We start from the raw sequence: 16,013 nt of genomic DNA, 5'->3' as shown, positions 1-16,013 counted from the left end.
CATTTTATTTGGCGGCTGAAAATTGGACCTACTGGTACAGTTAAAAGGAAAAGATGAATGCATTTCCTCTATCAGAGGGGAACATTCCTGAGAGGGGAGGTGAGGAGAGAGGAGAGGGGGCGCAGAGGAGAGGTGGGGAGGGGAAGGGGGAGTGGGGAAGTGGTGAGTGATGGAGAGAGGAGCAGAGAGAAACATGGAAGAAGACAAACTCAAGAGCAAGCAGCAGTGGTTCCCAAAGCACCATCATCAGAGAGGAAAAAATTAAAATTAGCTGTTGCTCTCCTGATTAGGTATTGTTAATGAGCAGCTAGGTTTTTCCCCTGAAGGAGAGTTCATAATGAAGTCTCAGCATTAAGGGCCAAGTAACCGGCAATCAGATAATGCCTCAGGTATGAAATAAATCATGGCTCCTTATCTTCAAGACTCTCAAAATGATTCCGAAGAGAACAGAAAGAGATCAGCAGTTAACAGTAAAGTTTTACTAAATGGTCTTCTTCCGTTTGTGTCCTGATTTATAAGAGGTGCGTGTGTGTGTGAGAGAGAGAGAGAGAGAGAGAGAGAGAGAGAGAGAGAGAGAGAGAGAGAGAGAGAGAGAGAGAGAGGAGAGGTGAGGAGCTGGCTGTTCTTCTAGGAACTAGCAAGTGTCTCCGCATCCTGAATTAATGAGAAACAGTAAGTAAATGGAAGCAGTTATGAAGCAAGAACACTCTGAAGGATAAGACAAAATCATGCAAATTTGTGAAGCCAAGTCACTGTCGGCAGGACCATTGATTTTAAAAAAATCAACTATTTGCTGGGCTGTAATCCCTGACAAACGGTTTCTGTTTCTGCTTTCCATGTTTGTACTATCTGGTTGTAATTTGGACTTCCTGTGGGAATGGTCTTGTTTGAGACTAGTTCCAGTTGTAACCTCCTGCTTCCTGTGGCTCTGAAGACAGTTTGTTACACAACATTGACTTTTTCTCTTGTTATGGTCATCCTAGTCTAGTTTCTAGCAGATCATTTTTACCTCAGGATACTTCTTTCTTGAATAGATGCCCAGAATGTTGTTCTACTGTGATCTTAATGCAGGTTTAATTGGAGTATATTACTCCCCTGGGCACGGCCCTATATTCTTCAGCCCTTTGCCCCAATGTCTCACACTACTTGGCTATTTATTACAAAATCTTGCCAATTAAAAAAAAAACTTTATGCAACTTTGGTTCTTTAATCATACTGACTTAGCCTGTTTGAAGGACTCCAAACCCCAGGATAGAGCCCACCAAATTAAGAAAATTGATAGTTTGAAATTATTATTTTACTGTCCTTAGAACAGTTGAGAAATACTTTACTCAACTGTAAAATTTTATTCCAGGAAGGATCTGGAACAAATTAGATTTAATGGATCAGTCTGAATGCTGCAGATGGTTGAATGTTTCAGAATGTTTTAGATGGTAGAATGTGAAGAAATTGCCACATTAAAATCCTCTATCTGACCTGAACCATCATGAAGACTTCATAGCAAACAGCTTACACCCGCATGTTGATAGAAGACAGAAAAATGAACTTGATAAAGTAAAACCATCTTGGAAGGGAGAGAAAACCAAAAACAGCAACCTTTTCATTCAGGCAACCTCCCCTTCAGGCAAATGTGAAAGTAAGAGTGAGTGGGTTCTAGGTAGTTTTGTTCTAAGTTTTTTTCTGTACGCATTTTCACTGCATATCTAGTTGGGCATAAGGTAATTTTGCCATAAAAAAGATAAAAATCACAAAATAAAAGGGACATAATGAAACATGAAAAATTCTTTACTATGAAATAGCAAAAAAGGTCACAATTTCAAGAAACATATAGGATAGGAGAAACACACAGGATAGGAGGAGCTTAATTCTTCTTTTTTGCCTTCAACTTTTAATATCATGTCATAAATTTGGTAAACATGGCACCAGAGAATGAGAATAAGCTATTGTATCTGAAGCAGCCAAGGAATTAATTATTAATATTCTTGAAGACCAATGAGATTTATTAGTTGTCACTTTTATATTTTTCATAGCTTGGTGAACTTCTGGTTTTGATGGGTTGGAAGATAACTTCTTATGGAAGGGTTTGCAATCTGATGTTATCCATTTCCAGCATAGTATGCAATCTGGCTTTACTTTCTCTCATTTCCTCTCATCTCTCATTTCTCTCTGATTTTACACTTCCAGTGAATTTTGTGGCTGTATTTTATAGTAAGTCTTAGCTAATATACATAATTGTTATCATCTACTACTTTAAGATTCTTACATCTTTTTGTCACTGTAGAGACTAGTTTTTGTTATTTTTATTAAATTTGTTTTCTTATATCATTGTTCATTTTTGTACAATATTTGATTTCTCCCCTCACGTGTATGCTCCATAATTCTCCTCCCACTATAGCTCGTTCCACACCTCTTTTAACTCCCTCCCTCCTTCTCCCTGCTGTATGTCTCAGATCTATGGTCAGCTTGCAAGTTTTGTCTTTTTCCTGATCCTCTGTTCAGTTTCTTTATATTCCTCATATAAATGACACAATCCAATATTTGTCTTTCTCCTTTGACTTATTTGGCTTAGCAGAATCCCTTCCAGTTCCATCCATGTTGCCACAAACGGCATGCATTTGTCTTTTTTGATTACTGAGTAGTATTCCATTGTGTATATATACCACATCTTCTTGACCCATTCATCTGTTTTGGGACATCTGAATTGTTTGCACGTCTTAGCTATTGTAAATAGTGCTGCAGTAAACATAGGAGTGCAGGTTTCCTTTCTAATTAGTGTTCTTGTGATTTTGGGGGGTAGATTGCTAAGAGTGGAATCGCTGGATGATATGCCCATATAGACTCTTTTAGACTAAGATTTGTATAAAACAAAAATGGGTACTGCATCAGTTGAAACCACCAGTCATACCCATCTATCAACTAGTTATTTCATCATTTATAGCAAAATTGCCATCTGGCCAATTAGTCATATGAGGAAAAAAGCTGTGGCAAAGAACTTCTGGTGCATCTACTAGAAACAGGAGGGGAAATGTGCCCAAGACACTGCCACCCTCACACTAGCTTGAGTCCCATGAGGTGCTGGGTGGCTCCTTTGGCCTCTGTCTATCCTCATCCTCTGATGTTGGAATAAGTGTTGAAAAGCAGACTAAGTGAATCCCATGATTCACTTAGTGAATCTGCCTATCTGAGATGAGGCAGATATTTAAAGAAAAAACTGATCAAGGGGGGCCTCCCCGATGACGCAGCTGTTGAGCGCTGGGTTGCGAAGCTGCCCACAGCCTCTGCAGCACGGGTTCGATCCCCAGCTGCTCCCGGGCCACTGGAGGAGGGTCCCGCATGATGCGCAGACCTCTCCTGCCGCCCGCTGCTCCCCTAGGCAGTGTACCTTAGTCCTTCTGCCTGCTCTGCTCCCCGCTCTGGCTCTGGTGAATTCTCTCACCCTCCCGCGCTTCTGACTGTACCCAGTGCTTGTTTAAATAAATAAATAAATAAATAAATAAATCTTTAAAAAAAAAAAAAAACTGATCAAGGGGCATCTGAGTGTATCCTTGCTGACCCCAGCCCTAAGTCACTTGCTGATGCTCTGTGTTTGGGCAAGAAGTGAGGTAGATGGGGGAGACCTTTTGCTGTTGTCTCCTGGAGTAGCGTGATTATGGTGGTGGTTCTCCAAGGCAGTCGGTGTCTGCGCTTTAAACCTTGGGCACATTTGGGTGCTGGGTATGTAATGTGGGAGGATAAACAAGTTGTGCCAGTTACGATTGTGAAAATTACACCATATTCAGGCCTTGGCTGACTTTGAGGCTTATGTGAGGACAGTACATTTGGAATGCATGTGCAATTTACAGGCAGACTGCATTTCAGAAGGTTTTAGGCTAGCTGCTTGGCATTCAGAATGCATTTCTCTTTAGAAATGATGTTTTAAATGCTGGTTTAGCACTCAGATCAGTCCACAGAAAGACCTACTTAGTCCACACTATGACTTTGATGCATGAAAATATGTATTTGCAAAAACAACCAACCAACCAAATGACCCTTATGATTACTGCTATATGAATAATTTTTAAAAATAGAAAGAATCACTATTTTAAATGCATGATATTAAACACTGCTAGGTTTAATTAGAGAGAAAGTAGAAATTATGTGGAAACATGGAGTTTCTGCAAGGGATAGCTGGGGAATTTCAAGGGCTTCAGAGTTGCTGGCACTCATTCCTTGCGGTGAGTAGGCTAGAAAATCTGTATGGGGTTTCGTTTTTCATAACCAAGTGTGCCTAGACATGTGTAGAGTTGGAAAGAGACGGTGAAGGAGGGAGCTACTCTAGTAGTTAAGTGGGCAACAATAAGAATGGGGGGGATTGCTTAAAAAGGTATATGTGAACCCACGAGAAAGGCAATTTGCAAAAAGGAAATTAACTGAATGGTTGAAGAGGAAATTATGGCGGGAAACTGTAAATCCTTTGGAGGAAACTTCAGAAAGTTGGACAATAATTTCCCTTCTGACACATCTGTGGTTGGTCTGGGATATTTTGGAGGTTAGTCCATTGGGGACTGGAGCATGCTCAGATGAACTTGCGGAAAACTGCTCAGAGATGCAGATGTTTTAAGAGCATTTATTACTGATTGCTCTATTTATGAAGAAAAGATAGAACCATTTGTAAGGAATTTTATCTTAGTCCACTCAGTAGCTAATATTTAATAGTGATCATTTTTGCCTATATGAATATATTTGTCTCCCTGTTCCTTTTACTAAACCTACCCTCTCTCTACTTCTTAAAGAATTAAGTTAGAAAAATTACTTTGATGCAAGAATTTGCCATTGATATTAAGTTTAAAAAATTCCTTGACCTATCCTGTTGATGATAACAAGATCGGGTAAACAATTTATTCTTTGGCAATTTCCAATTCATGTTAAAACAATATACTGCTTAGTTTTGCATTATCTAGGGGAAAATAATTGCCAAGTAAATTAATAGTGACTTCACCAAGAAATTACTTACTATTTTAAGAGAAAAATAATTATCAAGTATTTTCAACTATGCATAGACAATGATAAAATAAACTAAAATTTAAAAACTTTTATTGATAAAAGATCTTTTAGATTGTCTGGGTCATACTTATTAAATATAGGTAAAAGTACTCTGAGAACCTGAATGTAATAACATTTCATGTTTTTTTTGAATTTAGAATTTTAAGACTTCATGAATTTTCATAATTATTTTAGGGAACTTCTACTTTATATCATAATCAAATCTTATATTAATTTTCTACCAATTGGGGATATTATCAAATGAGCATAATTAAATTGCATTTAAAAATTTATAGCCTCAGACAGATTTTTAATAAAAAGTCTATACCGTGAAAATTACAGGAACTGCAGGTGCTTACTTAGTATATACTTGCACTGAGTTTGCACCAGTCTGTCAACATTTAAGGCAAATCATCTATAAATACTGTTCCAGTCACTGTAAATGATTGTTAAATTGCAACAAGAAAAAATAACTCACAACCAACATGGTGCATATTAAACAAGTTACATAAAATGTACAAACATATATAAACAGTGTCAGAAATAAAGTAAACATTACACTCAACTAGAGTTAGAAACCTTGCTCATCATTCTGTGCTCCAAGAATCTTTGATCAAACTCCAGGATATGCTAACTACAGAACAGGATATATGAAAGTTCTCATTGCTTAGCTGTTATAAATTAACATTTGATGATGCTATTTAATAATAAGTTATTATCCTTGAAGACATTAAAATGATCTCAATGAGAAGCAAAGATAGAGGAAGTTAAAAAAATTCCAGGGAGAAAGTATTTGAAATAATTTTGTGGAATACAAGTGGCCTTATTTATTATTTTTGTATAAAAATGACGCTTGTTGCTTCACAAATTCTTGAATACTGAACCCCTTTCCTCTCTTTGCTTGGTAAAAGAAAGTCTTTCACAATAAATAATGTGGTTGGGAGTAGAGGCTAAGACTGTCCTGGATGACTGAGTTAGTATTTCATAAAGCATGCCCTTTGCAACATTCTAGCAGGGGAACTGTGTCTGCAGTTCAGAGGCTCATTCTTAAATGAAGTTCTTTTGGAGGACAACATCTGATTTTAAAGTTTTTTTCTCATTCAAATGGGACATTTCCAAGGGTGTATGTTAATGAATTTCTTTCCTTCCCAGAAAGAACCTAAAGCCATACTTGGATCTTAATCTGGAGGCATCAGCTTCATGGACCCTGAGCTCCTCCCTAGTCAAGGTGTGACTATCAGGTAGGTGTTTGCAGAAGCAGAATTTCAAGCCACATCTGTAGCCTCACAGACACCATGAGATCCACATGTGCTTGAGACTGAGGGGCACTATGTACGACTTCTCTATAAGCTCCACTAAAGAATGGGGTCCTGAAAATTCTAGTTTGGGGATTCTCAGGGCACTGAGATGGCCTTTGGTAAATTATTGCATTTCAGCACTTGCCACTGGCAACATCTGGAAAAACCCCCCCTTTTTTTTTTTTGACAAAGATCCTCATATATTTTGGCAATATGCCAAAAAAAAAAGCTTTTAAAATAAATTTTTGTACAAATTCCCCCAAACATGACATGTCTATTTGTGATTTTTCTTGGTTGTGCTATCTATAAAAGGTACATATTGGCATAGGCTAAATGACAGGTTACTATGAGCAATAAAAATAAGACAGTTAAGTTTTCTAGAAGTGATATTTAAAGTTAGGCCTGCCATTTTAACTATGTAACTAAAAGAAAAGTTCTGTTCAATTATCATTGAATAACATATAATTACTTCACTTAATATAAAAGAACAAAGCCACTGCTTTTATTTTTTCATTATCACAATAAAAATAAAGCTTCTGTTAGACCCACCTTTATATCCTGTGGGTTGATATCAGGATTTGTTTGGCATTGGAGAGGTCCCAGAGTTTGAATGTGAAAAATATAGAGAAGAAACTCATTCCTGGCAGAGAATGGCCAGCCCACCTCCAGTAGGGTGTCACTGATGGCACTTGGTCCAATGTTGTGCAGCTAAAAGCAAAGAACATGTCAGGTAACAGTACAGCCCACGGCAAGATGATAAAATCAAACTCTCTAAGAAGCATTTATTTTTGGTTTCAACTCATCTAGAATAATAACTGGGGGAACAGCATCTGTGTGGGGAGGAGCAGTCCTAAGAGCAAAACGCGCTTGTGCTGAGGGGCTCTTCAATCTGTGAGGCGCTAAGAGCAATTTTCCCCAGCAAAGACCACATGATTATTGTGATGTTTACCTTAAATTTATATCAATTTAATCATGGCATTAGAAATGCAATTTTAATTATATGCTTTCAAAACCAAGTTATTCTTTCCTTACATTGAAATCTGCCTCTTTCCTGACTACTGACTTGTCAATTGCAACCATATGGGATGCACTCTCTTTCACCTTCTAGAAAAATGGCTATCCATCAAGGGTCAGAGACAGTAAAGGCTCACCACAGTTCACTTCAAGTACGCGTTTCAAAGTCGAGTTCCTTCTGTTTCAATCAGCAAATGGCAAAGAAAGGAAAGCTACATCTCATAAAGAGATGAACGCTGTAAACACACAGACCTTGTACTAGCAGAATCAAACAGCTTGCGAGAAACACTAAGTGTATTTAAATTTATTAAGATTTTAAAAATTCACGTTAAAGTTAGCAGAGACCTTTTGTCTTTTTTTCCCATGAAGAGTTCTGACAATTACAATGATCAATAAAATTCTTTATAGTTGATGGTGCTTATTAGGCGGCCCCTTTAATTCACATTATCATAGCAACATGGCATCCATTGCTACAGTACATTTGGAGACATGACATTAGCAAGTAAGAAACTTTCCATGATTGCTTTTGATAGATTAGTACCCTAAATTTTTATGATCCGTTTATGCTGAGATTGGGAGCAGGGCTGCATGAGCATTATCGAGTTTGAATATATTTTCAAATCTTAAAGCTTCACCATTCTTTACCAGAAACTGGTGCATACAAGGTTTAATAATCGACAGCATTTTTCCCCAGTGAGATTCTTTGTTGGAGTGGGCTTGGGGACTGTGTTAATGTCTTGCTATCAAGAGAGCTTAAGGCAAAGCTTTGATCTGGCTTTGTGCAGGAATTCTGATTCTGAGCTGCAGGTTGGGCAGATGACAGAGGTTTTCATGTTGACACTAAGCAGGCGTTGATACTTCTTTCTCACACATGTAAACAACTCGTCAGCTTTGAAATGCTTTATTGTTAGCCTTAGGGAATGCTAGTCATGTCCCTTGTAGTTCGAGATGAGAGTCATCCCCAGAATTATACATCAGAAGCAAGAGTTATACATTGGAAAGGGACAGAGAAATTTAACTGAGAAGGAAACCCAAAGAGAAAATTGCTTGAACATCATTTTTACCAAAACTCCATCCCTAATCCCTTGAAAATGAGCAGGAATGACTTCTCTTCTCCACCAATTTACTTTAACAAAAAAGCAACTACTAAATGTATGTATATGTTGGTTTATAACTTTAAAAAATTTAAATGTTCTAGATGATGGGCCAATAAAGCTCTTCCTATTCATATTTTAACACTTGAAGGGGGAAAAGATCATCAGGTCTTTTTCATGTGTCATGGGTTTGTTTGCCTCTGGAAAGTATTTTACTCATTAACAGGCTATTTCAAATAGCTATTGATGTCTCCTTTGGGTTATTTAGAATAATAGTAATATTATTCTTATCTGTCAACCACCCAACCATCTTACATATGCATTTTTATACAATAGCAAATAATCCATAACTTTTTCAATGTTTTGTACCTTCAGGTTGGTGATCTTTAGTTTAAGTGGAGGGTGAATTTTAAGGGAGCAGGTCATTTTAGTGTTTAGGTTGTTGAAACATTAAAAACAGAGGAAATGAAGAATATTTTGAAAAGAGTAACAGTTTTAAGATCAAAATATTTCTCACTATGTAACAGATCCCCCCCACCCCCAGTGCATTATGATGGCACAAGAGTGCAGAGTCAGGCAGTATTAAAAGCCCAATCTTGGCTTAGTGTCTTTTAAAATGCTATGGAGAGCTTATTAGTAAAGAACGTAAGACTGACACCCCCGCCCCCCAACACAACTTTAACACAGCCAACAGCTACCTCATAAATATGTTCCACTAATGGTCCAACTTCCTCCTCTTGGCGGGGCTCCTCTTCCGGTTTCCAGTTGTGAATGGGCAGAACAATCTGCAGAGGGTGCGACACGCTGAAACATGGAATGTTAAGTTAATTGTAGATAATGACACATGTAAAGAATGTTTCACTAGTGTACAGCACACTAACAGGCGCAGAAAAGTGACTCTCAATATATTTGAATAAATATTGCCTACAAGGAAAAAAGTAGCTTCAGCAGAATGACTGAAGGGGGACAGACAGTAAAGGATATGAAATATCTAGTACAGGCTCTGCTTTTATTGCAGTAATATTTCATTATAACATTGAAGAAGTTTCAGGTATGTGTCATTCAGTATCAGCATGTGTATGTACTATAACAGCAGCTCGTGATCACTGGTCTCTTGCCGGGAGATAATTATTTTACAGAATCTTATGTCTTGGGCACTAAGGGGCAGAGCAGAGAGCATTCCTGAGTTGAAGTTGATAATTTAATATATATTGACACTTACATAACTGTATACATCTATCCGTAGATTGTGTGTGTGAGAAAGATATAATGCCTCTTTTAAGCAATGTCAAGACATGCTCATATGAATAAAAAATGTAGACTTTTGTGCAGTGTGCTCTATATTCAGTTAGGAAGAAATGTAATTTCTTGTTAAATACTTTAGAATGGAAAAGTGCCACTTGTATATTCATCTTTCCTGTTTATCTTTGGCTCCCTACTAATTCAGCCATACCTCTCAAATGGCCCAGAGGCAAAACAAAGCCTAATGAAGTTGTAGCGTTTGGTAGGTAGGTAGTAGGATATTTACTTAATAGAGAGGTATTCCTGCTTGCAACTTAGACCTAGAAGGTGAGCAAGTGTATATTGGATGAATGAAATATAGTTCACGGCATATTCCATATTAAAAACTGGCTATGCACCAAATTAGTTATTTTTATATAATCTTAAAAAGGAACATTCTAATTAAAATGATGCCTTCTAGCAGTTTTTAAGAAAAAGTTATCTTTAAAACAAAGGGACAGATAAAACCAAACGAATAACAAACCCTAGAAATCTGACTGTAAATTGAGGCTGGGGGTGGGGGAGGACATGGGGAGGAGAGAAAGGGAGGAGGGGCCATAGTAATTAATATATGATGGGAGACTATGGGTGCTTTGGTGGTGGGTGTAGTGTGGTAACTTACTGCTGAAGAGTGTGATGTGATCCTATATTTCTAAATCAAATACAGTGTTATAAACCAATGTTACCTCAATTAAAAAAAAAAAAAAGAATTCCTAGACCTTCAGCTAAAAATAAGTGCAACAGAAAACATTTCTTTTGGCAATCAGAGGTCTTAAATGCCTCCCTTTTAAGGGTGTCCAGTAATTAGCACAGTCACTAACAGATTTGACATTATCTTTTCTTCCTTCTTGGTAATCTCTTCCTAAAAACAGAAAGCAAAATTTATTGTTATATTCTGACCTTAGGGCAAGTAATTTAATTTCTGTGTTTCTATTTCCTCATCTGGATTATAATGATAAATTCATTGGGTTCTAATACCACAAATGATTGGAAAACATCTCAAATGCTTTTGGTCAAAGTTAATTGGTCTACATTGTCTTCTAGACGGGTGAAAGAAATACATTTTAAAACCTGACAGCCCATAGAAATGTGGCAAAATATAAAGCCCTGTGCATGTATCCTTAATATTCAAAGGTTAATTAAAAGGTGCAAAGTACAGCTTTGCTATGCTGATATCTCAAAATTCTCTACCCTTATATTGACTCAAGGTTATACCATATTCCCTTTTCCTACTTGGTGTGATTAAGTCATGTTCAGCTCAAACACAGGGGACTTGGTGAGAAGAGTAGAGAACATGTCAGGCCGATTTCATCAGAGGGAAGCTCAGTGTGCTTGAGCTTCCATCCCGTACATCTTGACAACCTCACCACCCAAGACTTGACTTTGCTCTAAGGTGGGCAACAGAGATGGCTCCATTCTCCAAATCCATTATACAGCTCTAGGGACTTCCCCCCACCCCCCTAGAAAACAAGTAGGGAAGAAGAGCTTAGCACATTTTTAATGACAATTTTTGTTCTTATGTCATTAATACTGTGGGACAGGTCATAAATCCTCTAGGACCACAGAATCAGAAATCTTTGCACCTTGACAGGTGCTAGGGAGACAACGTGCTCAAAACCCCTCATTTTATACTGACATCTAGGAAAGTAGAGTATGAGCTGTGGGTGAAGATGAGAGTTCAAGTTTACTAAGCATGGTCAATTCTATTCCCAACATACAGTGTACCACAAGAGCTACTAAACTGTACTGATTTTTAGTAAACACAAGTTAATGAAATGTCCTAGCCCATGTCTGTAACATAATCAAATAAAATATCCCTAGAGAAACATATATAATCTATCACAGGGCATAACAAAATCATTCAAAAATTATGGCACACAAAATTCAGCTATCATCTCTCTAAAGGATCTTTTCAAATCTGGGAAAACCATGTCAAAGAATGGCTTCCTAAAGATCACAACTAAATAAGTGAAACATTGTTGTTTTCAGTTATTTTTTTAAAAGAAGGGTACAAGCAAGAAAGGAAGAGAGAATACAAACAACTAATTAGCCTAGGGTCAACAGTGGGTGCAGTTATCTAATAAGATTTACTGAATTCCCCTCACCTTCCAAGATGAAGGTAGAGCACTATTCCACTGAGATTGACATAATAATAAGATCAGTCTACTTATTGGTACTATTAGATATTAGGAGAGACTTGAAGGGAAGGAAGGAATTAAGTTTTGATCATACCCATATGCTATCAGGAAGTTCAAATCTGATGATGTACAAGTACTTTTCATAACTCTGCTTTCAAATCCCATTAGTCCCAAATAGCAAAGACTATCATTTATTGTATGGAAATATTTTGGCTCTGCCCACTGTAGACAGTATCTGTGGTTATTCATGATTGTAGCCTCTCTTAATACAAATCCACTCAATCCTGATTATTTTACAGAGGACACAATTTTATTATTCTTCATGAAAATATGTGGTGTTGCCTATTGTGGCCAATTTTGTTTGTTAGATCTATGGTAAATTGATTATTTGTACCAACAAATGACATCTTAATTTGTTTAAGAACAGTGTTGACATTTTCTGGCTTTGAAATAAATGAACAATCTTCAGTATTTTTTTATTTGAAGAAGTAAGTCCATTTGATTTAATTTTTTAAATTATAAAACAATGGTAAATTTAAAAAAGAACTATACATGATTAAATACATTGGAATAAACAACTTTGGCAAAATGAAAATTAAATTTCCCTGAAGACTGACCAAAAAGACTTTCAACATAGTAGCTATTTTTACCTTGACGAATGAATCATTGGAACCAATATATTTGATGAGTATTTGGAGCAAAGAGTTTTATCTTGCAAAATGGCTTTAAAAAAAAAAAACGCCCAAAACCTTAACACTATCTGAAATAATAAACTGTGACCAAATTTTGGACATTAATCTAGCAATTAAAATAATTGCAACCATATGAGAAATCCAATTTTAATGACATGTTTTGATTATTTGCAAAACAAATAGGAAGTTTCCTTTTTTTCACATAGAAACACTGGTGTCATAAATATTAGCAGAAATACATTTAAAAATATTAATCTCATAAATAGACTTGTGAGAATAGATTAGTTATGCTAAGCCCTTAGCTGCGTTGGAGTGAGTTGTATCTTATAGAATAATAATGGTTCCCAATTAAAAGTTTGTTTTTAAATTAAGAAAGAGTTTCAATTTATTTTTGGCCAGCTAAGCTCAGCTCAGCTTAAAGGAGACAAAATGTCATATGTCTAGTTGTCAGTTGCAAGATAGTAAAAATAATGCTGTGCTTACTTCTCTGATTTTTAAAAAATAGTGTTTCTCACATCTAGAGAGGGCAAGGGGAATTACATTAGAAGTGCACAAAAGTAAAACATCTAAATTAACTCTAAATATCTGTAAATCAACAAGTTATTTCCCATGAGTCAACTCATAAGTTAAAGAAGAAATCTCAAAGGAAATAAATATTTTGAGCTGACTTATAATAAAACCCAACATACTGACATTTTGGTAGCTGCTGAAGCAAGTGTTAAACGGAAATTTACAGCACTAATTAAGTGTGTATGTAAAAAAAAAAAAGCGGAGTGGTCTAAAATCAGTGATATAATTTCTACATAGAAGAACTAAGGGAACCACTTCTATATAGTCTTGCACTGGCAGTCCTAGTCTGTGCAGGAAGGGAAGAAAAAGAAATAAAAGGCATAGTTTTGTAGTAAACAATTTAACTTTGTCCAAGAGGAGGTCTGGCCTTTGCCCTGAGGTTCTGGGAGGTAACCTCTGAGGTCCAGAAATTCTATTCCTGACAGGAAGAAGTCCTCTCAGTGTGCCTGGGGGCCTTGGCTCACAATGGATGTTCTAACATTATGATTTGAGGTGGGGGAGGGTTTGATTGCATCAGAAAAACCAACTGTATGATTTGGGATAGGAACTTTGGTCCTCTCATATCAGTCTACCTGGAGACTGAGATCAGATGCATTAATCAGCCATCCAGTCAGTTAGTCATGCTTACATAATGGGGTGCCAATAAAGTCTCTGAACTGAGAGATGTGGGTCTTCCAGCTTGGGGATATTCCATGTATGTTATATATCAACACCAGAAAAGTAACATGTCCTGATGCTACAGAAGAGAACCGAATCCCCTGGTTTGGGATCTCCCTAGACTCCGACTTATGTACTTTTTCCTTTGGTTGACTTTTATTTTTCATTTATTCATTTATTTTTAACTTGTTATTTTTGTTTGAGATAATGCTGGTTTACACTGTATTTGATGTAGGGGTATAGGGTCACTCCTCTTCAGATGTACATCACCACATCACACCAACCACCAAACCACCCATAATCCTCCATCCTGCATCACCTCCCCCATTTACTCCAGACCTTTCACTCTCCCCTCCTGGTAGCCTCAGTTCTGCATTGGGATTTCTGGAGTTTGTTTTGATTTGGTTGTTTCAGTACCTTTGTTTTGTTTCTTTATGTTCAACATATGCATGAAATCATCTGGTGTTTGTCTTTCTCTTGATTATTTCTCTTTCTCCTTTCCAGTTCCACCTATGTTACTGCAAATGGCAAGATTTCATCCTTTTTTAAAAAATCCTCTCTTTTTTAGCTGAATAGTATTTCATCATGTATATGTGTGTGTGTATGTGTGTGTGTATATATATTATGTGTGTGTATATGTGTGTGTGTGTGTATATATATATATATATATATATATGGTTGTAAAACCAAATGCTTATATCATAATATACTGAACATATATATAGAATATATATACTGCATCTTTTTTTATTTGAATATTTCTTTATTTTCTTACACATTTGTTAGTTTTTGGATAGTGTTACTTTTGGCTGATTTTAACCTGTATCTTTTCCTTGAAATAAACTAACATGGATATAATAGTTTTTAATGAGTTTTTGAGTTTTTCTAAATAGATTATCAAAGTTGAAGGTGGATTTTGGATCTAACCAAATCTGCCATTGATGGGAGAAGTGAGAATAATTCTTTGTGGGAAATGTCTTCTCTAACTTTATAGTTGGCTAAACTTTTGCACACACAGAGTAGGAAGGAAGAAATAAAGCTGTCTTTATTTGCAGATAACGTAATAATTTTGTGGAAAATTCTAAGAAATCAATTAACATTAAAGCTAAAGCTTGTAGTTTACCAAGATCTCCAGATACATGACTGCATTTCAAGACTTACAGCTGAAGATCAATATAGTGAATAGAAACTACAGAAACAGACCCACAGTTATGGTCAGCTAAATTTCAACAAAGGTGCCAAAGTAATTCAATGAGAAAAGGATGATATTTTCAACAAATGGCACAGAAACAACTGGATACTCATATGTAAAAATGAACTTCTTCCCCTACTGCTCACCAGATACAAAAATTAACTTAAAAAGTAATCATAGGCCAAAATGTAAAGCTATAAAATTTATAGGAGAAAATCTTATGACCTTGAATGAGGACACACAGCACATACCATAAAGCATTTAAAAGTTGGATTTCATCAAATTTTAAAACTTTTACTCTTTGAACAAAGCTGTTTAAGAAAATAAGCCAAACCATAAGTTGGGAGAAAATATTTGCATGACATTTATCTGATAAGTAATTTTGTATTCAGAATATATAAGGTACTTTTTTAACTCAACAGCAAGACAACCAACCCAATAATAAATGAAAAACATTTTTAAAGAGATACTTTACCAAAAAAGGAGATACTTAGAGCAAATAAAGAGTGAAAAGATGTTCAGTATCATTAGTCATTGGAAAATACTAATTAAAACCTTAGAGAGGTACTTCTTTCTACACAATTACTAGAATGACAAAGAACAGACAAACACAGAGCTCATGCTGGCAGGGATGAGGCACAACTGAAACTCTTGTGTGTTGCTGGTGGTAATACCAAATGGAGATGATACAGACACTTTGGAAAAACACTACAGCAATTTCTTATGAAGTTAGATCTATTTTGCCATCCAGCTCAGTAACATTTGTAAAACCAAATGTCCAAAGACCTGCATGTGAATGCTTATAACATGATAATATACTGAATATAATAGCACCAAACTGGAACCAAATGTTTACCAACTTGTGTGAATGGGTGTACAATTCCCGAAACATCTGTATTAGGGAATACTTCTTGGCAAAAGAAAGAAATGAAGGGAGGTGGAGAGGAAGGAGGAATAAAGAAAGAGAGAAAAATAGATGACTCACACATGCAAGAGCATAGATCATGGATGTTTTTCAAATGCACTATGCTAAGTGAAAGAAGCCAGACTCAAAG

The 16,013-nt window shown here is 36.3% G+C and overlaps 1 protein-coding gene across 3 annotated transcripts in view; it reads right to left on the bottom strand.

Moving 5' to 3' along the window:
• ITGA8 (integrin subunit alpha 8) overlaps positions 1-16,013 on the bottom strand; it is a gene marked incomplete at its 3' end in the record, with an annotated part of 135,727 nt that overhangs the window by 19,239 nt on the left and 100,475 nt on the right. For all 3 annotated transcript variants that reach the window (XM_084253882.1, XM_084253880.1, XM_084253881.1), the window contains 2 exons: positions 9,127-9,232; positions 6,870-7,028 (listed from right to left, as the gene is read on the bottom strand). In XM_084253882.1, the coding sequence (XP_084110008.1) occupies positions 6,870-7,028; positions 9,127-9,232 (265 nt within the window). The remainder of the gene's footprint in view (positions 1-6,869; positions 7,029-9,126; positions 9,233-16,013) is intronic.

The sequence above is a fragment of the Talpa europaea genome (genome assembly GCF_964194135.1).
Source record: "Talpa europaea genome assembly, chromosome: 14".
Lineage (NCBI taxonomy): Eukaryota > Metazoa > Chordata > Mammalia > Eulipotyphla > Talpidae > Talpa > Talpa europaea.
Note: the sequence above shows the minus strand (reverse complement) of the source record. Positions and strands in the feature narration are given on the sequence as shown.